This window comes from Mycetomoellerius zeteki, unplaced genomic scaffold (assembly GCF_001594055.1).
Source record: "Mycetomoellerius zeteki isolate Tzet28-1 unplaced genomic scaffold, Tzet1.0 scaffold138, whole genome shotgun sequence".
NCBI classification, from domain to species: Eukaryota; Metazoa; Arthropoda; class Insecta; order Hymenoptera; family Formicidae; genus Mycetomoellerius; species Mycetomoellerius zeteki.
Window position 1 is genome coordinate 415,249 of NW_017256319.1, and position 26,820 is coordinate 442,068.

The 26,820-nt window shown below is 29.9% G+C and overlaps 3 protein-coding genes across 3 annotated transcripts; 2 read left to right on the top strand and 1 right to left on the bottom strand.

The window, feature by feature from the left end:
• Positions 1-421: 421 nt before the first annotated feature.
• shv (DnaJ heat shock protein family member shriveled) lies at positions 422-3,222 on the top strand. The gene is made up of 5 exons (XM_018462298.1): positions 422-542; positions 869-1,256; positions 1,333-1,601; positions 2,153-2,439; positions 2,528-3,222. The coding sequence occupies exons 1-5, from the start codon at positions 433-435 to the stop codon at positions 2,590-2,592; spliced, it is 1,119 nt and encodes a 372-aa protein (XP_018317800.1). The 5' UTR covers positions 422-432; the 3' UTR covers positions 2,593-3,222.
• Positions 3,223-5,939: 2,717 nt separating this feature from the next.
• Positions 5,940-12,001, bottom strand: LOC108731790 (uncharacterized). The gene is made up of 4 exons (XM_018462294.1): positions 11,789-12,001; positions 10,984-11,212; positions 9,823-10,120; positions 5,940-7,533 (listed from the first exon to the last, which is right to left on the bottom strand). Exons 1-4 carry the CDS (start codon positions 11,882-11,884, stop codon positions 6,018-6,020), a joined length of 2,139 nt encoding a protein of 712 aa, XP_018317796.1. The 5' UTR covers positions 11,885-12,001; the 3' UTR covers positions 5,940-6,017.
• Positions 12,002-18,278: 6,277 nt separating this feature from the next.
• Positions 18,279-25,443, top strand: LOC108731782 (nardilysin). Its single transcript, XM_018462285.1, has 13 exons — positions 18,279-18,374; positions 18,580-18,682; positions 19,029-19,142; positions 19,353-19,548; positions 19,614-19,813; positions 19,910-20,098; positions 20,189-20,547; positions 20,657-21,160; positions 21,806-21,956; positions 23,822-23,961; positions 24,128-24,506; positions 24,681-25,171; positions 25,311-25,443. The coding sequence occupies exons 1-13, from the start codon at positions 18,289-18,291 to the stop codon at positions 25,441-25,443; spliced, it is 3,045 nt and encodes a 1,014-aa protein (XP_018317787.1). The 5' UTR covers positions 18,279-18,288.
• The last annotated feature ends 1,377 nt before the right edge of the window (positions 25,444-26,820 follow it).

A 26,820-nucleotide genomic window follows, 5' to 3' on the forward strand; every position in this document is an offset into this window, starting at 1 on the left:
TCACGTTTATTTTACAAGCTAGCTAATAAATTTATTAAGTACTAATGAAATTATAAATATTTCAATAAACTTGTTCATTTTTGTAATTTTAATTTTGTTTCAAGCTGCGCAATCAAATCTTTAAATTTTTTAAATAATTTTGTAAAAAAAAGGTGTTATACTAAATAATTCTCGCATTATTTTGACACATAATGTAAGAAATTTATTTGGTAATATTTTTTAAATATCTAATTTTAATTGTATTGTTGAAATTTAAAAGTAACACAAATACAGGTATTCAAATATAGGGCGGGAATTCCTGAAATATAGCGGACCAATCAATGCGCGATTTTCTCATGTCGTGATTCTTATTAGAGGGTCTCTAGTTGTAAGTATCAGATTGGTCTTTCTTGTTAGACCAATGAGCAGCTACCACGATTTAAGCTTTGCAGAATGCAGGCGTACTCAGATGATCGTGTAACGTCTGCTAGGATGGCAGGGTTAAAATTAAATTGGGTATTATTCATAAATTTAACAATATGCGTTGTATTATCTATAGCTGGGTAAGTTAGAACAGTATTTCTTTTCATGACATATTTTGCATAATAGCCTTTTTCGAACGAGTCGCATCAACCTTCGTCCACTTGTCACAAATTAAACTCGTGTATTTCATTCCTGTATATCACAGAGATTTGTATAATAATCTTGAAACTGAACAAGAAACATAAATATAAATAAACGAAAAGTTTTCTAATCCCTGTAATTTTATTAGTTTTGAAAATTGATAGATCTTGTATAATATATGCTGTTAGGTTTTTTTTTTCAATTAAGTAATACTATACAAAAATAAAGAAGTTTATTGTAATTGTTACTTTCTTTCTTTTTGCAGAAGAGATTTTTATAATATATTAGGATTATCACATAGTGCTAGTACACATGCAATTAAGAAGGCTTACAGACGATTAGCAAAAGAATTGCATCCTGATAAGAATAAAGATGATCCAGATGCCTCTCAAAAGTTTCAAGATTTGGGAGCAGCGTATGAAGTACTATCAGATCCTGAGAAAAGAGAAATATACGACAAATGTGGAGAGGAATGTTTAAAGAAGGATGGCATGATGAATAGTAATATGGATCCTTTTGCAAGTTTCTTTGGCGACATCAATTTTCATTTTGGTGGTGAATCTCATCAACAACATCAAACTCCTAAAGGTTCAAACGTTGTAATGGACCTATTTGTTACTTTAGAAGAATTATATAGCGGAAATTTTATTGAGGTAAAATTTTTTCTTCTTGAATAGCATAGTGTGTGATTTTTTTTTACTAAACTTATTTTGTTACTGCATATTTTAGATTACAAGAAATAAGCCAGTTATAAAAACAGTGAAAGGAACAAGAAAGTGTAATTGTAGGCAGGAATTAGTTACTCGTAATTTAGGAAATGGTAGATTCCAAATGATGCAACAGTCTGTGTGTTCAGAATGTCCCAATGTGAAATTAGTTAATGAGGAACATGTATTGGAAGTAGAAGTCGAACCAGGAATGGTAGATAATCAAGAAACTAAATTTACTGCAGAAGGAGAACCACATATTGATGGAGAACCAGGAGATCTTATAATAAAGTGAGTATATATTTTTCTGAATATATATATTCATATACATATATATATGTATGTATATAATTAATTGAGACAAAGGTTATCTTAAGTAGAGATGATTCAAAGTAAATTGGGATTATAGAATAAATTTTTTTATATGCATCTTTATATCCAAAAAAGCAATTTAAAAAATTAATTGGACATGCAAATACTTGATTTAAAATTTGGTTTGACAAATTTTGTTCATTTTTGTTTATTATCAAGATTAATTGTATTATTGTATGTAGTATATACTAGTGTATGTATTATTATATTATTGTACTAATTGTGTTAGTGTATGTGATTTTAAAGGTCAAGTTTTTACCAAATACAGCTGAATTATCGAATATACATATGTTCAGTTGATTTTCGAAATAATTTTTTTTTTAAGTAACTTGAAAGAAGAATTTAATGTATTATTTTAATTTTTAGATATAAAATCACTTCAGAGAATACTTTTTTCTCGGTCTATGTTCAATCTATCCTATATAAGTTAATATAATTATATATATTTACAATACAATTATCTGTTACAGGATACAAACTATACCTCATCCTGTTTTCGAAAGAAAAGATGACGATTTATATACAAATGTTACGATATCTTTGCAAGATGCCCTATTAGGTTTCACAGTAGATATAAAACATTTAGATGGTCATACAGTCACTATCCAAAGAGACAAAATTACTAAACATGGTGCCCGAATTCGGAAAAAGGGCGAAGGAATGCCTAATTACGATAATAACAATCTTCATGGCGTTTTATACGTTACGTTTGATATTGCATTCCCCGATAACGACTTTACGGACGAACAAAAAGAAGGTAAACCAAAATGTTCTGTATTAGTGCGTGAAATTTTATACATTATATTATTATATATTATTAAAAAAATGGTTTTATTATATTTCAGATATAAGAAAATTATTGCAACAAAGTTCTGTAAATCGAATATACAATGGTATACATGGCAATTGAATATTTAAACGCAGTATATGTACAAAGTGAGTGTAAAGTGAGTGCTTTGGTTGGAATGTATGTCTTGATATTGTATGTTTGTATTAAGAGCGATATTCTTGCTTCCTTACTAAAGAATACCAAGAGAGTTGGTAATCCAGTGATCCTACTGGAATATCTATAAATTTGAGTACATATATAATTTACACAATCAATAGCAAATATAATTTATTTAGATGCAAAAGACTTGTTAAACTAGTTCTTGTTGCCAATTATTTAAATTAATGTTTGATTGTTGCCAATTATTTGCCGACATCAGAAATAATTAAACAATTTATTTTGTAATTTAAGTTATATTGATTAAATTATATAAATAATATAGGAGAGATTGATATGTGTGGATAGATTTTGCATTTAATATGAAATAAAAAAGACCACATATAAATTAATAAATTATTAATGATTGGCCACGTTTATATTATTATTAATAATGTGAACTTAGCAGGCATAAGCACAAGGTGAAATTTCTTTGCAACTGTAAAGAAATTTTGAACATAAACGTCAGTGAATATATAATGAGTATAGTACCATAATAAGATTAACATACATTTGTAGCCAATTTTTTAATTCAAATATATCTATGTATTTTAAGTGGCAATATCTTCTATATGTAATTTATTATAGTATAACTATAATCTATTACAAAATCATCACAAAGAAAGATGTTATTATTTTTCCCCAGATAAAAACAAGAAAGTAAACCAGAAATAAATACACAAGTTATAGAATGTGTTCTAATGTTTTATGAAATGTATTGTCAGAGGCTATTTTTTGTCCTTTCTCCAATATAAAGTTCGTAAAAATATGTTAGAAATAATTGCAAAGATTAAATGAATATCACATATGATCTAATAATTAATTTTATTTGGTTGCGATCGTGAAAAAATGGTTTGATGAAATACACTCATAAAAAATAGTAAAATATCTTTTTATTTATATATATATATATATATAGAGAGAGAGAGAGAGAATTGGCGGATTGGTCACTGATCGCCGTAATATGTAATTACATATCAAGTTTACAGATATTCAAAGTTTATTGGTTTAGCCTTAAGAACTGACGAGACAGTCCGCATGACAAGTATAGGTCATTTTATGATATAAATTAGAGTGGATGAAATATATTTTCTTATCGAGTGCAAAGCTGTTTTACTCGACGTGTTGTCACACGAGCAAACAAGCAAGTGAAGAAAAGAGAAATGCGCGCAATAAGAGATACAAAGCGAGCGTTTACAGTTTATACAGTTCTACATCAAGAAAGTAGTCTATCTTGGAAGTTAAAATACCCAACCTTTTCTTATGCAATCTTAAAGTTCTAAAAATATTATATAAATTTTATATAATCTTAAAATAATAAAAATATACTCCTAAAGTTTTAAATTAAAATGAAGAATTAGTGAAAATACAGATCAACGCGCAGATAGAATTTTATAATTTCATTTTTTATAAATTTTATTATTACGAAACATTCTGCGACTTCTACTGAAGGCTTCCTAATAATAATTCCTAATAATAAAAAAATAAAATATTTTTTTTCGCAAACTACGTATTAGGAAACAATAGGCATTATTATAAATTTTCTTTGATAATAGAATGGAATATAATGAAAATGTGAAATGTTTTAATCATTTATAGAATCGTTCTTTTATCTAGTTTCTGTTTTTAAAAATAAAAGAAATTTTTATTAAAAATTTCCAAATGTGTATTGAAAAAAGCACTTACAGATATATATATATGTATATATTAAAATTCAATATCTTTTAATTTAAAAATTAATTATTTATTATCTTATAGGAACGGATATTTGAGCAGAGCTCAAGTAAACATTTGCTTCCTCTTTTCTGCTTCTCGACTTACCATCTTATTATTTCATTATTCGAAATATAATGTTAGCATTGTTTATAAATTGCTCTAAAATATTTATTTTTAGGATAAAACTTTACTAATTTTGCAAATTGCTTAGATGATTATATTTTAAAGTTTTTTTTTTAACTTTCATTATTTTAAAAATATGAGTTTTCTCGATGATCCTATAATTTACTTTTACTCCATATATAAACTAATGAAAACTGAGATATTTAATATTGCTTGAATCTTTTTAAATAATTATAACGGCCGTTATCACTATAACGGCCAGGAAGACAGGATATTCTTTTTAATGCGTCAATCTCGTATAACAACAAAAATAACTATTTTTATGACTCATAAAAATTCAGTTATATTCTCAAAACATCAATAAATATATACAAATATGTATAAAGCTGGGAATCGCGTAATAGCATTTATAATTATTTCTTTAAAAAATCTTAAAAATCTCGATTGCAAGATAGACTGCTCCTTAATGTTCACAAATATCTATATTATTGCCTGATTAAATTAATCAAGAAGTTATATGGAAGAATATACATATGTATAAATAAAATATTAAGTTATGTAATTATTCACGATATACGATAAACACGATATTCTTGAGAATATGAACTTGTGTGATGTCACTCGATGCCACTCATCAAACCGTTTTATTTGACTATATACAAGACGGCCTCGAATGTTTTGGCCACAGACTTTGAAATTTTATATTTAAGATATTTTTTGTTCAGAATTAAATTTCCTAAAAATCTTGAAATCCGGCCAAAACGTTCAAGGCCACCCTGTATATAAAAGTATTGTTCGTTTCATCCGGAAATAAGATAAAAGCGGCAACATCCTACGAAATTGAATATGGAGTTTGTCAAAACATTTGACTGTTCTTTCGAACTCATAATTAAATCTAATCGAACCGATCTCCAAGTCTGAGGAGAAGGATCTCTTCCCAAACAAAACACGTGTCTAGAAGACGTTTCAAAGACACTTTGAGAACGTTTTATCTTCCGTTAGTCATATAGAATTTTGCACCTTCCGTTAGTAACCTTTATTAATTTCAGTGTAAATTTTTATATTGTTTCGAATTATACAAAAATCTGAAAAAATTTTTGCATACTCGACAGTTTTATAACTCGAGATTTTACTATCATAGAAGTCGAATATTTTTCTTATTTTGTACATATTTATAAATTGATCTATCAAAATTCACAATAAAAAAATCGACTGTATCTTCAAAGTTGGCTTCCAACTTGTTGACGAAGAATTTTATGTAGGTACTTGTAAAAGCCTTAACCATGAGATTTTACTAACTAGAAGTCGGATTGTATTTTACTTATTTTTCACAGATTTAAAAATATATCTACTAGAATTTATAATAAAAAAAATCTACTATTCCTTCAAAGTTCAACATGGCTAACGGAAGATTAAAGACACATATTGTCTGGATGAGTTGCACCAATTTCCGATTTAAATTATTAGATACAAAAGATTCAGCACTCGAGCAGTCTTTTGGATATGTAGTGCTAAAGACAGTAACAATACAAACGCATGTTGAATTCATCCACACAGGCACTCTGTGTGCCATAAGCATTCAGCCTGCTGACCGATCCAGCCAATTTGCGGCTGTTGTCGTCTGCTTTGTAGCGTATCGTACCTTCAAAGATCGCATCACCTGGGGTGGTTTGTATGGTCACTGTGTAATCCACCAGCGTCGCCCCTTCCGTCTTATCCTGCCACATCTTCGCGTCTTTGATCATCTTTAGGTTCAAGATTGCGCACATCGGATATCTGCTTAACATGTTATTCAGTTCTCTGACAAGGAACGACACGCTATCGCGCAAGCCGGTGTCGTTCCATGCGACCGTATTACTGGTATGGCACATGCACCAATGATTCGCAATGTGCGCCATGTCGCAGGTACGAATGTCTGGTACTGGCAGGAACCAACTGATGCCACGCGGGATAGGCGAGGCGGCTTGAATTTTAATGCGCTTCTTAAGAAATGACTCGCGCAAAAGTTGCGGGTTCAGCAAATCCATTAACGTTTCATGAAGATCGAAGGGCGTCGTGAGACTGTGGCTGTTCCTTCGCAAATTCCCCCAGGCCAGAGGAAACTTTTCGCGCCACCATCTCGGTAGCGCAATAAAGACGAAAGGTAGACTATCCTCAATCTTTCCCTGATACGTTTGTCGAAAGTCACCCCATCTCATACCGTGGTCGCTCATCACGATCAAAACTGTGCGATTCAGTAGACCCTCCCGTGACGCATACTCGACGAATTCGTGGTAGGAGTTGTCACCCAACTGGGGATACGTAAAATAGTCGTGGGTGAGACTTGCCTGCCAAGTGAAGGCGAAGTAAAGCTCCGAGGAGAACTCAATCGCCGTTTTGCGTGTGTAATCCAGCATACATTCAAATGTCTTCCTAGTACCGAGGCAGAGATTGGCGTTTAGTTTATGGGTGTTACCAATGTCGTTCTCAGCACCGATGCAATATGGTCTCAGATAGTAATCTGTCGGTTGTTCGCGGAATCCTGGTTTCAGATAATTGAACGTGGTCATGCTACAAGCATCCTCGCCGAATACTGTGCGGTAACCAGCATCACTGAAGTTCTTCCATAAAAGTGGGCATTCGTTGAAAGTTTTGTTAGGCATTTGCCAACACAGATCCCGCAATTCCTCCTGATTCAGACCACTTAATACCGGGACGAGGTTTGGGTATGTGTTATCAGCGACCTTGGTGTAGCCCAACATTTCTACGGCACCGAGAGACTGAAGTGATTTTACAGTCTTCGGCATCATCCTGTGAAAGTTCATCCTGGAAACCGAGTCAAGCCCGACAATGAGAACGCTGAGACGATCATCGATCAGCGTATCCATTTTCAGTGTTTGCTTGCATCTTTCCTCTATCGAAGGCTTACGAGGTAGGAAAGCGTAGTAATCTTTGTATATGATTTCGTTGTTTTGATAACATTCAACTTTTACGAATTCAGCATTCACTGTGCAAGAATCTTGGAAAGGATAGCACTGTGTGTCATACCTGCAAAATTTTATTATCTAATTTAAAGTCATTTGTATAACAAATATATCCTACAGATAATATACAAGATATATCAGACCACCTGTATTATCTTTTTCTCGGAAATGTGATTGGAAGTTGGAGAAAAAACATTTTCATTATCAAAGTCTGTCTGACCTAATATTTTTGATTTTCCGGAAATATGATAAACCTGGGTCAAGTTTGAAATTTTTAATGGGAACATATATATAAGTAATTTCCTGGTGAAAATTTTTCTTATCATTTTTATACGAATTGGAACATTTTTCAGAAATATTCAGAAATATTCGGAAAGTACATCTTCTTTCATAATTTTTCGTACAAGTGAATTCTGAAATATTCTAAGATTTCTCATCCCATAATTTAAAAAAGATATTTTTAATTTTTTATATTTTATAATATTTCATCAGAAATTATACTTACAAAAAATCTCAGTAATATATAATATATCTTACGATATTTCATAATTAACATATATGGAAAATTCTGAGAAAAGACGTAGATTTTCTGAGAAGTGTTCCAATTCGTATAAAAAATGTGAGAAAGTTATAAAATTATATAGAAATTCTGAAAAATTATATTAAATATTCTGAAAAAAATTTTCGCCAAGGTTATCATTAAATAAATCTTTTAAAAATAAACAACTTTTGTTTGATAATAATGAAATCGGATTAAAACTAATAAGTTATAGATTTCTTTAATTGATGCAACAAATAATAAAAAAATTTTATACGAAAGGTTATAGGAGTCAACCTCTTGTTAAAAATTGCGAAATATACATTTGTTTAAACTCTTTTCTTTTTATATCTTTTTTATGTCACGGTTTATGAGAAAATTTTTTTAAATCACAGATTATATGAGTCATTATCGTCTAGACGTTAAAAGTTATCAGGGATTTATTAAATTAAAATTTTTAAGATCAAATATTGTTGTATGAGCAACAAAATTTAAAAAGTTTTTCCTCCATTTTTATTTTAATTGAGAAAACGCATTAATAGGAAATGATGTCATTTTTTGTTAATATAATAGTAAAAGATATTAAAATCTTTTTTATTCAGAAGTATTTTTCTTCAATGGGCTTATTTAATGATATGTCCTATTTACCTATATTTCAATTAAAAATTTAATAATTTGCTACAATTTTTCCCATTTCGTATTTTATTCCTAAAAGCATAAATACTCGTTCGATTCATCATAATTTAGTATTAAAAATTTTAATTTTTTCCGATAATTTTTTTAATGTTTTGACAAATGGATGATTCTGTGACATTACTTTATTTTTGTTGTAAGTCATAATATAAAAAAAATTGAATCAAAAGTTGTTTATCTTTAAGAAACCTATTCAACGATATTCTCTACTCGACCTATTCCTATTAAAAATTTTAAATTTAACCTAGATTCTTTTCCTACCAGGATTCCGCGAATCTAGATCTTACTTTTAATAATAACAATTTTTTCTTCAATTTCTTCCACTATTCATTTCCGAGAGAAAAGAGAAGTACCTACAGGTTGTCTGACCTTTTAATATACATATAATTTATATACACATGTGTACATAACATATAGGGTTGGGTAGTAACTAGTCAATAAATTAAAAGTTAAATAAAAAGTTAAAAAGTTAATAACTTTTAATTTAATTTAGTTAATTTTAAATAAATTAATTTTCAAATTTAATTTAATTACCTTTAAACTTTATTAGTTGCCAACTTAATTTAGTTGCCTTAATTCAGTTACCTTTAAACTTTATTAATATTTAAAATTAACTTAATTTATTAAGTTTTTCTTTTTAAATTTCAGTTTTTAGTACAAAGAGAAGTACAAGATTACTTACATTTTTAAAAATTATATTTTGTTTTTATTTTATACAAATATATCAAAATATGTGAAAATATCTATGTAGAAATATCAAAAATCAGTTTTTTATTGTACAAGAAATATTTTTCTTATTTCACATAATTTATAACTAAAATATTAAATTTATGATGATCTTTATTGTAATTGTGTCGTTATTTAAAATAATCCGATTTAAATAAAAATTAGGATATTGTAATTTAATAAAAATGTTTTTCAAAATTAACTTTTCATTTAACTTGAGTTAATTCAATCTTAATGTAACTTTAACTGAGTTATTATTTTGTTCATTTAACTTTTAACTAAATTAATTTGATAAGCTATTACTTTTAACTTAATTTAGTTAGTAAAGAAAATATTAACTTACCCAACCCTGATAATATATGTACTTACATAATTTTAATTTTTTATAATACTAACGTGACAGCATTGTCATTATCTTTCGTTCGCCAAAATGGTCGCCAACAGCAGCTTATGCCGCCCGGACTGTTATGAAATTCATTCCACGTCAGTGGGTTAACGAATAGCGCGGTATTGTTCGATTCAATTAATGGTGGAAAATTTCCGTATTCGCATTCGAACATATCTTTTGTTATGAAACGTCGAACTGCAGGATCTAAAGGATCCATTGCTGGTAACCGACATCCTTTGTTGCGAACTAGAAAGCCACCGTTGCCTATTGGCATGTATACATTTGACGCTGTCGATACGTATTCCTCTGTAAAATTTACGAATTAACAATTAAAATAGATACAAAAAATAATAATTAAAATAAGTACGAAAATATATGAGAATGATTTGAATATAAACAAGATTTCTGCTGTATAATAATTTATCGTGAAAGATTTGTATGTTATAAAAGATTATTTTATGTGTATCATTAATATATTTTTTCATGATTTATTAATTATCACCATAGAATTATATGCATGTCTTACAATTAGTAACTAAACTTTAAAATTATGTTAAAATATAACAGCTATTTAAAATTAAACGAAGAAATAAAGCTTTATTTATTCTTATCTTTAAAGTTTAATTTTTATTTTCAATCGTTTATAGTTAAAAAAATATTAATGTAAAAAAAGTATTGAATATTTAAAAAAAAACTTTTTTTTTTAAATTAATTAAAGAACATACTTTTGTATTTTTATTTTTGTAACTCTCTTTAAATCTCTTTAAACATTATTCATATTAATTCTAAGCATCTCATTAGCGCTGCTAAAAGTTTATACTGCTACTTAAATTTCTGTTTCATATAATAGAAAAGAGATACCATTTTTCAAACTTTTTTTGTTAATAACTTTTTAACGAAGGGCGACCGCTATCTAAAACCTGTTGAAGGTCACTCAGGTTCATGACCTTGATAACATATGTTAATATCAAGGTCATTGGAGGGTGGTTCGTTATATTTACCAAATTTTGTTAAAGGTAGTTTTTACATACATGTTACATTCATTATACTTGTATATGTATATTGATATATTTTTGCCGCAACATAAAGTCTTAAGTATTTGAATTACCCTCATATGAAAAAATTACGTAAATTAATAATGATTTTGATATATATATATATATACTCACGGGTTATTACATCTTGAACAGTTGGTTTGGCCATTTCTCCGAATCGGGTGATCCGAAATTGACCGGTATTGTAGCTGTTGATAATAAGAAGCGATGTTAACAGAAATAGTAGTAGCGCAATTAGCCATCTTCGTAGTCGCAGACCTCCCTTTTGTATTTTAGTTTTGATTAATGCCGTGGTAGATTCACACTCATCGTCAACAGCTTTTTTGCCGCTGCGAAACAGTGCCTATATCAAAGAAAAAAAAGAAATGGTTTTTACTACACTGAAGATTATATGATTCATAGTCATATAGACCGATTCACGATTGGTCAGGCGAGCTAGTGAGCTAGATTTGAATCAATGGATTTATTAAATCGTTGTTTGAGAATCGCGTTTTTCAAATAAAAGACTAATTTAAACTTGGCTTAAATCGGCTCTCAGGTTGAATCATTACTATGAATACAGACCTTAAAGTCATATAATTTGATAATGTGCATCAAAAGATTAATTTAATAAATAATTTCAAAGTGCGATGAAATTGACTAATAAAAAATTAATTAATAAAAAGAATTTATTATCACATTTTTTTGTTTTTTGCAATAATTAATTAATGCTCTAATTGATGATTTTGACCTATGGTGCTTTAAAAAGAAGTTATGAATAATATAACTTAATTTATTCGATTGACATACATAAAGAAGAATACAATTAACAAGATCCAATCATTGCTCGCGATAAAAAAAATTATGTATAGAATATGTTTATATATATCAGAAGAATGTTTTTGGGGAAAAAAAAGAAAAAACGGAAGATTTATTTTACCTCCTCAAGAAAGTGATGATCACGCATAACAGACCGGTTGCATGCGTCAAACACTTTCGTATGTGTAAGATAGAATTGTCCAATCAGTATATACATTATGTTCAATGCCTTTGTTTCTATGATAGCGATAACAGGATACTGATATCACTTTTGGTTTGGACATCTGTTTCGCTAATTGGCCTAAATTAAAACTCGTGGATTAAAATTTAGACGTATTTCTCGTTCATTTATAATATAAACGAAATATATTATCAATTATATCATTATGCTACATCTTTGTTCGCCATTATTGCGTCGAAATTTTTTCACAAAGAACGGCAGCTTATAAGATAGAATTAAATTGAGCAGTCTTGGTCCTTCTATTTTCCATCATTTTTTGCAATGATCAAGAGAGTTTCCTTTTTTTTATCATGTATCGTATTTTATCGTCTCTTTTTTTATTATTGTATCTTCCCATAGACACGATTACTCATTGCAAAGCTCATGAACATTTTAATTCGCAATGAATAGTGTATAAATAAATACGTCGAACGTAGCGCAATATTTATAGGAATTAGCCCGTAGCGTAGCACGCATCCCAAAAAATTCAAAATACGCAAACATATATATTCTGCATCGAATCAGGTTCTATTCTCTCAATGATTGTCTATCTAAGTGAGCTGAGGATTGGCAAAAAGTGTCTCTATTTTCGTTGTTTCTCTCCTTCTCATTAGACTCACATTTCCTTTACGAAGCGATATGTTCTTGTGATCCATGAATTTCGTAATGACGATTACGAGAGATGAAGAATTATGAGATTTTGAGCGTGATTATTTCACTATGCGATCTATCCTCTCGTTGACATTTTGCGGTTAATTTAGTGGCCGTTGTACTGACCTGGAAGACTTCTAGAATGTTGATTATGGAGCATCGCTGCTATTCTGTCGGCACATATAAATAATATATCGTTACACTCATTTAAGGGGCGTTTCGGTCTAATCGCCACGACTTGTCCCTATTTTTCGATTCCACGCGTATGTTAAGCGATAACTTTTACACAGGCAACGAAGCTGCTCTTCCAAGATGTTCGTCGACTCTTGTTTATTATTTGAACCAATTTATGTTTGTTTGACACACTGTTTGATCTTGACCTTCTTTTAACTTCTTCGATTTTAAGTTTTTATATCTATTTTTTGATCGCCAGCCTGTGAACCGTGTTTTTTCTATAGATGTTGAATATACATATTGTATTTTTTCATCGATATGTATAATAAAAAAATAATTGGTCACACATAATCTGGATGAGGCCTGTTCGAGTTCTATCAAGCAAGTGAAACGGAGCTTTTGCCGTATTTATATTAATAACTATTTGCAACGCCTTAAGCTCTTCTCAATGATAATAATTGATTGCGGCGTGTCTACGCGATAATCTAATGGGTGGAGCCTCAGCATTATCTCTTCTGTCTCTTTTCCATCTCATTCAGAGTTTTGCTCATTTTTTTCTTCTTAGATCTACTTGGTTGTATATTATGTTTAATGACGTATACATTTCCAGAGCAGGTGCATCCATCGATTGTATTCCTAGAACATCGTCAGCACAGCTATATACTAATGTTAATGTTCCAGATGTTTTTTCTTCATGCTTCTACAACAAAAGATAAAATTATCCATATACACACACCACGTCATTCAAGGGATGTCACATAAACGTCACGATATATATACGACGACATCGTATAAATATCGTGACGTTTATGTGACGTCCTTCAAATGAGGTGTCTTGTATGAGTATTATAATGTTGTATGAATATTATTTCTTGATATATAATGCTTTATGAAATAATTAAATATTTTGTTTACGAATTTTTTAATTAATTCAGAATAAATTTGTTTTGACAAAAATCATAGTATATAAACAAATAATAAAATCGGACATTTTTAATTTAATTTTAAATACACTGAGGAGAGAACATTTGAATTCAATTAAATATTAAACTTCTTATTTTTTAATACTTAATTTTATCAAAATCAATCTTGTATTGAAATATTTGTATAAAAATATTCATAAACAATAATAAATATAATTTTGGATATGTATACAACACTTCACTTTAAAATATATAATAATTGAGCACTAAGATCCTTTTTTAATCAAAAATAAATTTATTTTTTTCTTAATTGTTTTTTCTCATCGGTCTAATAATTATTAGGGAGGTATCGGATATCCGGGAAATATCCGGAATTATCCGGCACTTTTTTACTCTCCGGCCGAATATCATTAGTATACCGGTAATATATATTTGATTGACATTTTATATTGATAGTTTGCATTATTAATGTAAAATTGTATTCTTTTCAACTGACTTTTTTGTACAGGTCATCTCTCTCTCTCTCTCTCTCTCTCTCTCTCTCTCTCTCTCTCCCTTTTTCTCTTTCCTCTTTTTTTCTTTTCACGCTGGAAAGATAAAGAAAATTATTATCGCTATTTTTATCTTTTTTCTTGGAAGCCTTTTTCTAGATATCCGACAGGATATCCGGAAATTTCTAGTATCCGGTCGAAGAATTGCTCTACCGGATATCCGACCAGATATCGGATATCCGAAAAGAATTTGACGCTGGATATCCGACATTCGATGCATCCCTGATAATTATAATTAAATATAATTTTGTTTGTGATTTTAAATATTTTATTTGAATATAAAATAAATATTTGATTTTTCACAATTTTATTTTCTTTAATTATAAATTTAATAATAATATAATATAAATTTAATAATAAATTCAATCTTAAATTTTAGAGCAAATAAATATAGAAAAACTATCTTCGTAAAGATTCTTGAAATTCTTTATTAGTTATCTATAAATATTTAAAATAAAATTTTTTGGTTTAAAACAAAAGAAACTTATAGAAATAATGCGAATTTTAGAGACTAATTTTATTTATTAATCTTAAAGTATATAAATCACAAATAATATTAATATTGTCAACAGGCGAAACCTGAAATAAGACATACATACATTCGGTCGAATCCTGCGTCCTTGCGCATGTGAACTTGAAGAGATGAAACTCTCAAACAGCTGTTTTTAGATGTCTATGATTTCGCAGATATAACGCGCGAAATGCTTGAACATGATACATATTCAGTAATATTTTTTTCAGTAACAACACTCAGATAGAATCTTCAAAATCTTCTTATAGTGCAATTTTAAGTTGCAGCGGCGAGGCACCGTCGTTACGCTTCTAATATCTAATTGTTTCCTTAATTAATACCGTCGACAATAACACTTCAGCCACACTTATTGCCATGCTGAATCCGATCTCTCGGAGAGACACAGATACAAACTCAAACATCAGCAGGATATGAGCTTCTCATCTTCTTTAGGAAAATATAGATACAGATTGATGTTTAGCTACCGATCCGTCAGTCTCTCTCTCGTCATCTTCGCACCGATGTCCGGTCTGTCATCGGAGCACGCGAGATGGAAGTATTCACGTTCAACGGCCGATCCTCGGGGATGCTTCGGCAGGCGTTGCCGCGCCCCGGCGAGCTGGGATTCAGCCGAGAGTGCGTTCAGACGCCGCGGTGGATCGAGACTGGGCGAGAAGTGACGAGACGTGGAGGAGGACTAGGGTTTCTGGTCGATAGCGGAGCACGCGCGTTTCTCCGACGTGTGACAACGAGAGACGACTAGACCAGTATACAATGCACAGTTTACCAGAATTAAATCAAAATGGAACAAAATTATTTTCAATCACTGATATAATATATGCGTATAAACTGTATATGTCGCTGCGCTTCTAAATTATTTAACTATATCATTTTTGCATGTTTTTATACAGCGTATTACTTTCGCACATTTTATAAACATCTCTTGAAAAAATGACACGAACTTTCCGCGGTACCTAATATTTTTTTATTTTTAATCTTAAACTTAATAAACGGTTTTCGAGAACAAAATAGAAAAATTAGTTATGTGTGTAATTGATTGCACATTGGGATGTATATAAACTCGACCTTATATGTATACACATTACTACGAATATCGTACCCATAAAAGTTATCGTTTCATTAACTATGACTGATAAATCGTAGTAGTTACAAATCGTAGTTACAATCAGAGTAATTATAAACAGACCACTCAATTTGATAACATAATAATTGCAAGTAGAGCAAGAATTCTAATGTTTCTGTTCTGTGTTACAAGATAAAGTTGAGAAAACGATTGTAAATCGAGGAACTTATACCTATAAAATTAATAGACAATATTATTTTATAAACGTGGTTATACAAATCGGACTTTTTTTTAAATATTAGGAGTGTGATTTAGTTTTGAGGGTTTTTTTTCTCAAAAACTAATTCATTTAAACAATATATCACGTAAATGTTTAATAACTGTTGTACGATCAACATTTAATTCTCTAGCAAGTTCTAAAGTGGGTTGTGCTGAATTTTCATCCAATAATGCTTGTAAATCTGCATCATTCTCTAACAATATTTTAATTATGAAACAGAAATTATCAAAGTGAAATTTAGGATTCGAGAGCAAGACCATCCTATCAATCTACTAATCCCGCGATTGTACCTATCTTTTGAGAAACCGGGTGCTGCGACCAAAAGTTCAAATATCTACCCGAGAAGATCGACTTATAATACCAATCGAACTCTATATCAACTCATTATCCCTACTCACTATAACATCAAAAAAATTCAATCTATCATCCTCTACCTCCATGAGAACTGAAGCCTTGAGTGCTAAGAATTAAAAATATCAGGAATAAAGACGCCGTCGTGTCTGCGTATCTTATCTACATATCATTTTGATACACAGATACGATACGATCATAATCCACTTGAAGTCAGTATTTGATCAGTATTTCGCCGAAATATTAAAGAAATGATACGTGATACGGATACAGTCACTGTGGACGCGTTTCCGCAGAGAAAGACAATAATGAGTTTTTGCAATAATGGATCCAGATAAGGTAAATGTAAAGTCATATTATCCTTTTCTTAATAAGTTGTTAAGAAAAAAATAACGTGACCTTAACGTTCACTATATCTGGATAATAAATGATATTGCAAAAACTTCCTATTGTCCAGATGAACTTGCCGAGTACTGATTATTTCTTATTAAGCACAATTGCAACAATTATACAATTTTTACGTAACTGATAGAAACTATTAATGATACATATTAGTTATAACAACTAATATTCTAAAATGAAATATAACAGATTATATTTCTGCTGATCAATAATTTCCTTTCTTTTTTCTTATAGCGACGTGAAATTATCGGTATTGAAACTTGTTCATTATACACGCGTCGACAGACATACTGCTCTGTCTAATGTGAATTTTAAAGAATTCCGACGCTTTGTGAAATCCTTTACCGATCATTTGTACGTCCAGTGCCTCGTGCAAGGTAACGTAACGCTGGATGATGTAATCGAGACTATACAGCAATGTCTCAAAATAATTAATTGCGGTCCATTGTTTAGTAATACAGTACAGCAGATGAGAGTCGTTCAAATACCTTTGGGCGTAAGCTATTGCAAGTTAAAAAATATTAACGAAACTAATCCAACTTCTGCAGTGATAAATTATTATCAAATCGGTATCACGTCGATTTAATCATCAGTATTAATCGATCTGATGAGAGTATGTATTAAACAATATTGTCTTGTATATTTTTTTAATGCAATGCAATTCTTTGTTTTATTCATATATAATCCATTTTATATATTGGAAGTTCTAAAAAAAAAAAAGAAATTGTGCGGGAATTTTTAAATATTGTATACTCTATTTTTTTCAACCAATTGATAATATAATAATTGACGCGTGTGTTGGTATATATCGGTCAGTCGTAAACTAGAGCTTTTTCATTTCGGTATGCCTATTAGTCGAATTGGGTTCAGATTATCATAGGACCAAAGTGTAAGAAACAAAAAAAATTTTGCTTTAGTATTATTAGTTATATTATTATAGTTTAATACGATATAAAATAAATCGATGTATCATTGGACAATAAACAGTCGGACTATCTGCATGAGTCATGAAAGTAGTTTTAGCTTTAGAAACGGATATTTTAAATTTTATTTTTCAAAATATTTTTTTTTAGAGAGCTAAAAAATTTTCTATCGTAGTTCGTTAATGCGGGCTCTGTAATTGATTTATTCACATCTTAAGACTACTTAAGACAGTTTTAAGAAGAAGAATCGACTATGAATATCTGCCCTAAATCGCTGTGAAAATAACACAAATAAGTAAGCATATCTAAGACTCGGTTTATTCTCTCTATATACGTGCGTCTAGTTACAACATACAAATTATTAGACGTTTGATCCTTGTTGAAAGATAAGCGCCACGAAGAAAGAAAAACGAGTGTCGGATACAGTTAAAATTGCTCCCAGTCTACTAGAAAATTAAACACTCTCAATCCTTAAAATCCTATTATCGAGTTCTCAGATCGGATCTTCTCATTTCGATTTTCTGCACGTCATATATATATTGCCTGCAGAGATGGAGCGTATTGAAGACGATGATCGGTATCGAGTTGAATATCTGGAGACGCCCATCAAATCGGAAAACGATAAGAAGGATTACAGGTAACATAAAGGCACATACTTAGTAAAAAGAATAATTTTGATCTAAATAAGCTCGAGAAATATTGTATAATAGTATTAATCTTTTGAAACAAACGTTACAATTAATTAATCCATCTTGTACAAGGAAAGATTAGATTTTTTTAAATGACCAACATTCTCACTGACCATATATTTCATTATTGTTTATTTTGTCTTTTAAATTTAGAGTTATCAGATTACAAAATGGTTTAACGGCTTTGCTCATATCAGATGTATATTCAAAAACATACGTTTCTCAAGATCAAAACAATGAGACGGACAAAAAAAAGGTATAAACAAGATAATTTATTTGCATTTTAGGATATAAATTGTGTCAAATTCTTTCTTAACCTGTCATTAGAAAAACGTTGATATTGTAATATTGAAGATAGATGGTAAAATCATGAAAGGAATTTGTCTTCGCAAGAACTATTATCATATTTGTTAAAAGCTTCCGTTAAAAAATTTGATGTTCTCCACTATCTGCAAAAAAGTTTCAATAAATCTATTTTTAAATATGTGGTACAATTTGAAGTTTACGGATTATTCCATTGATTATGTGTTAATTTTTCCATTTAATACAATGTATAATGCATCATGTATATTGCATATGTCTATTTATTTTCTTTTAAACAGACAGTATGTGGCTTAAGTGTGAGAGTAGGATGTTTCAACGATCCACCAGAAATTCCAGGCATGGCAAATTTCCTCAAGCGTATGATTTTTATGGGATCCGAAAAATACCCACAAGTAATAAAACATGATTCAGTATAAAATTTCATTTATTCGTATATCGCACTCTTTAAACTTTTCAAGTTAATAACATTCCAAAGAGTAAAATCTTGTTCTTAAAGATTGAAAATTGCGTCACTATCGAGATTGGCTCAATTTTCACTCTCTAGAGTGAGATTTCACTAAAAAGAATTCAGAGGGTAAATATATAAGTGTCATCTTATGCAGGAAAACAATTTTGAAGCATTTATCAAAGAGCGTGGCGGATCTGTTGACGCCTCAATTGATTACGAACATACAACATTTTACTTCAATATCCAAGAAGGGCATTTGTTATCAGCTCTCGATCGTTTTGCTCAATGTTTCATTAAACCCTTGATGAAGAAAGATTCCATTATACGAGAGCGAGAGGACATTAAAAACGGTATATAAATTATAATCATAATAAGTTAGTGTAACTTTCAGTCTTTATATGTCATGTTCATATAGAGTTTCAATTCGTACCTTGTGCCAAGAATAAGCAGAAGCAACCGTTGTCCTCCTTCGCGGAAACTGATCCAGCCAACAAGTTTATTTGGGACAATTTTATGACCTTTAGCAACAATATAGATGATGATAAATTGTACGAAGAACTGCACAAATTCAAAAATTGCCATTACAGCGCTGACAGAATGAAAATAGCTATACAGGTACATAACTCATTGTCAGTCCAAATTGCTATGAGAATCACCGATTACTTATCAAATATAGTTCATTCATATAACATAATACATGTGTTTTTGTAGGCTATACTATCACTGGACACATTAGAACAATATATCGCGACGTGTTTTGCTGATATACCAAATAATGAATTATATCTCGATGACTTTAAAAAAAAAGATAGTGTTTATTTTGATATTCCCAGTATCCGAAAAATGTTTACTGAAACAAGCTGTCATAAATCGTATATGAAGTTTAAACAAGAAGATGAAGTACGTGATTAAAATTTCAAATTTCAAAAGAATTATTTTTATAATGAATATATGTATAATATAAAATAAAACAACAATTATCCTTTGCAGTTACAAGTAAGGTGGACGATACCTTTGCCACCTGATTTTTATAGAAGTAAACCACATGAATATATCGCATGGGTTATGGGGTATAAAGGAAAAGGTTCTTTAATAAGTTATTTACGCAAAAAAATTACGAGTTATGTAGGATCCAGTAAAGAAGTTCATTGTGAGATTGAAAACTTCTTAAGACATAATTCAGTATATGCTGTGTTAAAGTTTACTATAATATTCTCCAATGAGGAAGAAAAATATCTGGAAGATGTTTTAGATGCGATATTTTCCTTTATTAATTTACTAAAAAAAGAAGATCCTCATAAAAGGATTATTCACTACGACATTTACAAGATGATGGAAAACGATTTTAGGTAAATTTATTTTAGAAATAAATAAAGAAAGATATATAAAGAGAGATATAGTTGAAAAAGAAAAGCTGTCAAAAATGTGTGTGAAACAAATAATTTGAGGTCTTTTTAGATTTATTAATGAAAAAGATTCAGTGGATTATGTAGTAAATTTGTGTAAGGATATGCATTTCTATCCGCCACGTGATTATATAATTGCAAATGAACTTATTTGTATTGAGTATAACCCAGAAGCTATACAAAAGTGTTTGAATTATTTGATGCCAGAGACCGCGATTTTGCTAGAAAAACATCGTTCTTTGCCTTCCGATTATCATGAAGTTCAGTCTCGTGAAAATTGTTATGAATATACATATACCGAGATACCAAAAGAATGGATCGAACGCTTGAAATCCATCGAGCCGTTGCCGGATTTTCATTTACCATTAAAGAATGTATTCATTGCTAGCGATTTCTCTTTAATACCGATACCAGCGGAAGTTCCGAAATATCCTGTAAAAATATACAATGATCATATATCAGAAATTTGGTATCGCCTGTCTCCTAAGTTTCGTTTGCCGAAATGTTATATAAATTTACAATTTGTTTCTTCTTTAGGAATTCAGTCGCCAAAGAAGTAAGTAATAGCATACATAGAAAGTGTATAGTACATCGTAGTAGTACTACTACTATATTTTGGATCCACACACACACATTCTATACTAATAATTCTTAACTACCTTAGTGAAAATTTTCCTCTGAATTTTTTGGGTCACATGAGACAATTTAGGATTTTTAAAAATCTGTACCTTTCCTCAGAACTTTTCGTAAATGTGAATTTTAAAATATTCTAAGATCTCTAATTTTTTATAATTTCTGAAAAGTACTTTAAACTTTTTTCAGATTTCATAAGAGAGAGATTTTATCAAAAATTATAAAACGAAAAATCATAAAAATCTTAGAAAATTTCAGAATTCATATAAATAATTTAAAAAAAGATGTATGTATGTATGTTGTTCGGGCGCACCTATATGTGATTAGACTTTCTCGACACTCCCGAAAAGCATTTCAATCTCATTAAAAAATATAAAAAATGTTTTAAAAGTTATAAAATTAATTATATACTTTAAAAGATTACGAAATTTGCATAAAAATTTTGAAAAACTGTATGGAAAATTTTGAGACAAATTTTCATCAACGTGCAGTTACCAATATCGCGATTTTTATATAATTATACGCTTGTATCTTAATGAAACAAATATTCATATTAATGACATTTCAGTGCAGTTCTCATGGAAATATACTGTCGTGTATTAACATTGCTTTTGTTTGATGAATTGTATCCAGCTCTATTAGCTAGATTTGAATGTAAGATCAGTATCAGTGAGAAAGGTATTGTAATCAAAATAAACGGATTTAACGAAAAACTGCACGTAAGTATAAAATCAAGTATGTATTGGAGTTATAAACATAAAAATATAATAAACAATAAAAATTAATGAGAATAACGGTGTGGTAATTTAAGCTAAATTTCAAGCTAAATATATTTTATATTTCATTAACAATTTCGTTCTTTTCGGTCACATTTACAGCCTTCTTCAGTCTCAAGTAACTTTTTAGTCTTATGTTAATTTTGTTGTAAATCTTGAAAATATCGCAGCTTTTAATACCGTAATTAATTTTTTACAGTAATTGTTAGATTCATGTAAGGATCAAATAAAAAAAAAGACAAATGGAAAATCCAAAGCTGAGATCATTCAGTGAGAAATGACCGTCAATTCGACGTCGACCCTACGTCGAAATCATCAATTCGACGTCAAGTCGACGTTTATCGGTGTAAGAATATAATATTTTTATTAATAATAAAAAATCAATTTTATATCTAATCTTTAATTACATATGTAATTTTATCTTCTTTAATTCTCCACAACATGTGATTACGGAATTTTATAATATTAAAGAAACTATATCTCTTATATTTCCAGTTTTGAGCTCTACATTTGTTTTTTTTTTAAATTTAATTTAGCCTTTACTCGAATGCTACAGTTATTATACAATATTAATTATGGTATTAGAGGTGTGATTCTCCTTGTATTCAAGAATGTGTGTCAGATTAATACGAGAGAAAAATTGTTTGGTGAAGATGACTGAGGAAGTGTGGCCAAAACTTTCGACATATTACACAGGTCAACAAGGTTTTGTTGTTGGGAAGCTGTGGGTCATTTCCGACGTAATTTTCTGCGTAGAATCCGAATCTGAAATCAGAATTGGCCTATCACGTCAGGATTTTGAGATATTTGAGGATATATACTCGAAAAATGCGTTTTTTTGCTATTTTCGAAGTTATGATCATTAGAGTTTTCCACGTATAGTGAAGAAAGAAAAACCGATATTTATCAATAAACAAACAACTTATTATTTTTTTTATACACACCTGCAAAATATCCTTTTTTATGCATTCAGGTGCTTCGTTTATCGAGCGAATTTCGAGCATCCTAAAACTTTCAGCGAGAAAGTTGTTCATTCGGATATGAACAAATGTTCTGGAAAGTTTCATTTTCATTGCATTAATAAGTTTAAAACTAATGATTTGTTTAAAGTTGGTAGACGCCTTGCACTCAGAGCCGCAGCGCACAAGACGCGCTGTCCGTTATTCAAGGTCCTAATATATAAACAGTCACAATTGTGACTGTTTGCTGTCTTAACAATGGCCCCGCGTAAGTGTTTAAATGATCCTAACAGTTTTTGTTATATTTGTGGTCGTTTCACGTTTGTTAAGAACAGGAACGAAAAAGACGGGAAAAACGGTTACGCAAGTGGGTTAAAATGCCCGTAACTTGGCGAAAAAAAATCGTAGGTAGTCGATCAATATCTCATTTTGAAGGGTAAGAATATTACTAAATGATGCAAATAGCACAAAAGACCCAAAAAATTGGTTGCGTCCTGTACATAACCTCTAAAGTAGCATAAAAACGCATTTTTCGAGTATATATCCCCTAATATCTCAAAATCCTGACGTGATGGGCCAATTCTGGTTTCAGATTCGGATTCTACGGAGAAAATTACTTCGGAAATGACCCACAGCTTCCCGACAACATCCAAGACCCCCTTTTTTGTAGACCTGTGTTATTAATGAAATATTGAAATATGAAATAAATATATAAAATGCGCTGAAATTTCCATGCCATTACTCTCACTATACGTTTTTTTATTTAATATGTTTCTTATACCAAGGATTCTTATATTATTTTTTTTCTTATAAACATAATTTCGAAATACATTGTTTTACTTATTGCAGCTCTTGTTGATAACTATTGCAAAATGCATTGTAGACTATCCTGCACTTGTTACGAATATTTTATTTGAAACCTGCAGATTACCACTACTAAATACGGAATATCTTATGAATGTATTTGCGAGTCCAGATGAACTTGCCGAGTACTGATTATTTCTTATTAAGCACAATTGCGACAATTATACAATTTTTACGTAACTGATAGAAACTATTAATGATACATATTAATTATAACAACTAATATTCTAAAATGAAATATAACAGATTATATTTCTGCTGATCAATAATTTCCTTTCTTTTTTCTTATAGCGACGTGAAATTATCGGTATTGAAACTTATTCATTATACACGCGTCGACAGACATACTGCTCTGTCTAATGTGAATTTTAAAGAATTCCGACGCTTTGTGAAATCCTTTACCGATCATTTGTACGTCCAGTGCCTCGTGCAAGGTAACGTAACGCAGGATGATGCAATCGAGACTATACAGCAATGTCTCAAAATAATTAATTGCGGTCCATTGTTTAGTAATACAGTACAGCAGATGAGAGTCGTTCAAATACCTTTGGGCGTAAGCTATTGCAAGTTAAAAAATATTAACGAAACTAATCCAACTTCTGCAGTGATAAATTATTATCAAGTCGGTATCACGTCGATTGAATCATCAATATTAATCGATCTGATGAGAGTATGTATTAAACAATATTATCTTGTATATTTTTTTAATGCAATGCAATTTTTAGTTTTATTCATATTTAATCCATATTTTCATATAAAAGCGGAAAAAATATGAATGACATATTCGATTGTTGCAATTGATTTTATACATACAGGTAACACATTCATCTATATTTGTTTTCAGATAATAATGAATGATTATGCTATATTATGCTCTGAGGATTTCAAATTTTTCTCGTGCGAAAATGACAATGAAACTTCAGCTATAGGGTATTCTATTACGACTGATGCAAATAAATGCTCAACCGAGCATATGGATCAGCAGATCGAGGCACTTTTAAAAATATTTAATGAGATTTTGAAAGAGATTTCAGAAAAGGAATTAGATGTTTTTAAGGAGAAATTCGAAAAGCAATTATACAATTATGCTGTCGATAACGATATTGAAAATGAAGTTTATACAAACTGGAGTGAGATAACGAAGGGGGAATATGTTTTTGATAGATTCAAGAGGGAAATGCTTGCAATAAAGGATATAAAGATCAACGATCTGAGAGAATTTTTTGCAAAGCACACGGATAATGGAAGTAATTTTAGAAAATTAAGCATACATGTGGTGGGAAATGATCGGAAGGAAATTAAAGTCGAGAAAGATAATAATAATAATAATAGTGAGTAAATAACTTTTTGGTTGAATTTTGGTCGATAAGTTCTGATTTTTGAATATTTTTTGCCTTTCACTTTTTGTTGTCGAATTATGTTCAACATTGCTGAGACAAATAAAATAAAAAATATTAATTGTTGTAGCTAAAAGTTGCGAGGAAAAGCACTTTGTTTTGGAATATATAAGCGACGGTCAGGAGGAAACTAGAGTTCATCATATTACTAACGTAGAAAATTACAAGAAAGGTCTTTATACTTATCCTGTCAGAGTGTTTAGTAAGTGATACTTTAGCGTTTAATAAGTGATACTTTAGTAATCCAGACAACATAGTTCTGCTGTGGTTATCTAAAGAATATCTAGAGAACGTTATACGTTCTGTGGACGTCTTTTGAAAATCTTGATGTAATGGAAAGAACATAATAAATTGTCTTATAGTAAAGTTCTGTTTTATTTATTGAAAATTCTAAAAAAAAAAAGAAATTGTGCGGAAGTTTTTAAATATTGTATACCCTCTATTTCTTTCAACCAAAATATTGGGGGGGGGGTAATTTTGATTTAACAATTGTCGATAAGAGAACAAATACCAAGACTAAAGAAAGGAAAAGAAAAAAATACACATATAAATGGAAAAGAATAAAAAGAAAAGAATACATGTTGAATTATTTTTACTAAATTAAACTTTGTTTAAAATATATTTAAATTTTTAAATTGAAAATTTATAGTTTACATAGAAAATTTTAAATTTATTATTTATTAAGGATTTTATCCTTGACTGATAGTAAATTTAATTATAATCAATCAAAATTTAAACTAAAATGTTAGAATTGTTTGTACATTTTCCTGTAATAAATATCTAACAATATATAAGCAATTTAATTTTTCTGTTGCGTCTTTCTTGATTTTGGATAGAAATATTATTAATCTTCCAGCGGGCGCGGCAGTGTACAGAGAACACCGTAGAATAAGACTGAAAATTCGAAAGGTTAAAGCATAATATCGTCAAATAAACATTGTGCGATGAAAGTTTATGATATCTAAATGATTATTTATTTAAAGAAATAAATGTTATATTTTATTAGAAAATGGATTAATGAAAAAAAAGTTTTATTCGCTTTCAGTCGTATTATAATTATTGCAAATAATAATTGTCGTCAAATGTTTTTTTGCAAGTAAAATGAAAACGTGTTGCATTTGAGGATGATAGTTATTTTTGTACAACTTGCACTTCCCTCGCTTTTCATCGGCATTGAGCGATTCCTGTGTATCCTCCATAGGAACATTTTTTATCTATTTGTATCCTTATCAGTAGTTGATAAATCCGTGTACCATGATGTCACTCTCTTACTTCTAAAATCACACACAAAAAGTTAAATTTTCTCAGGAAAGAAGAAAAACTATTTTTTAACTTTACAAAAAATTATCGACAGTTAATATCGGCAAAAAGAACATACGATGAAATGTCAGTTTTGTTATAATTTCCGTTTTACAACTATTAAAAATCATCTTTTTTAAGTTGTGATGATTTTGACGAATTTTTTTAAACCATCCTTTTTAAGTTGTGACAAATTTTATGAAATTAGTTCATTTTTGATAGGGTAATGTGTTTATTTAACTTATTAAGATAATTTTAAAAAAATCATGTTTTTTAAGTTATGCCATC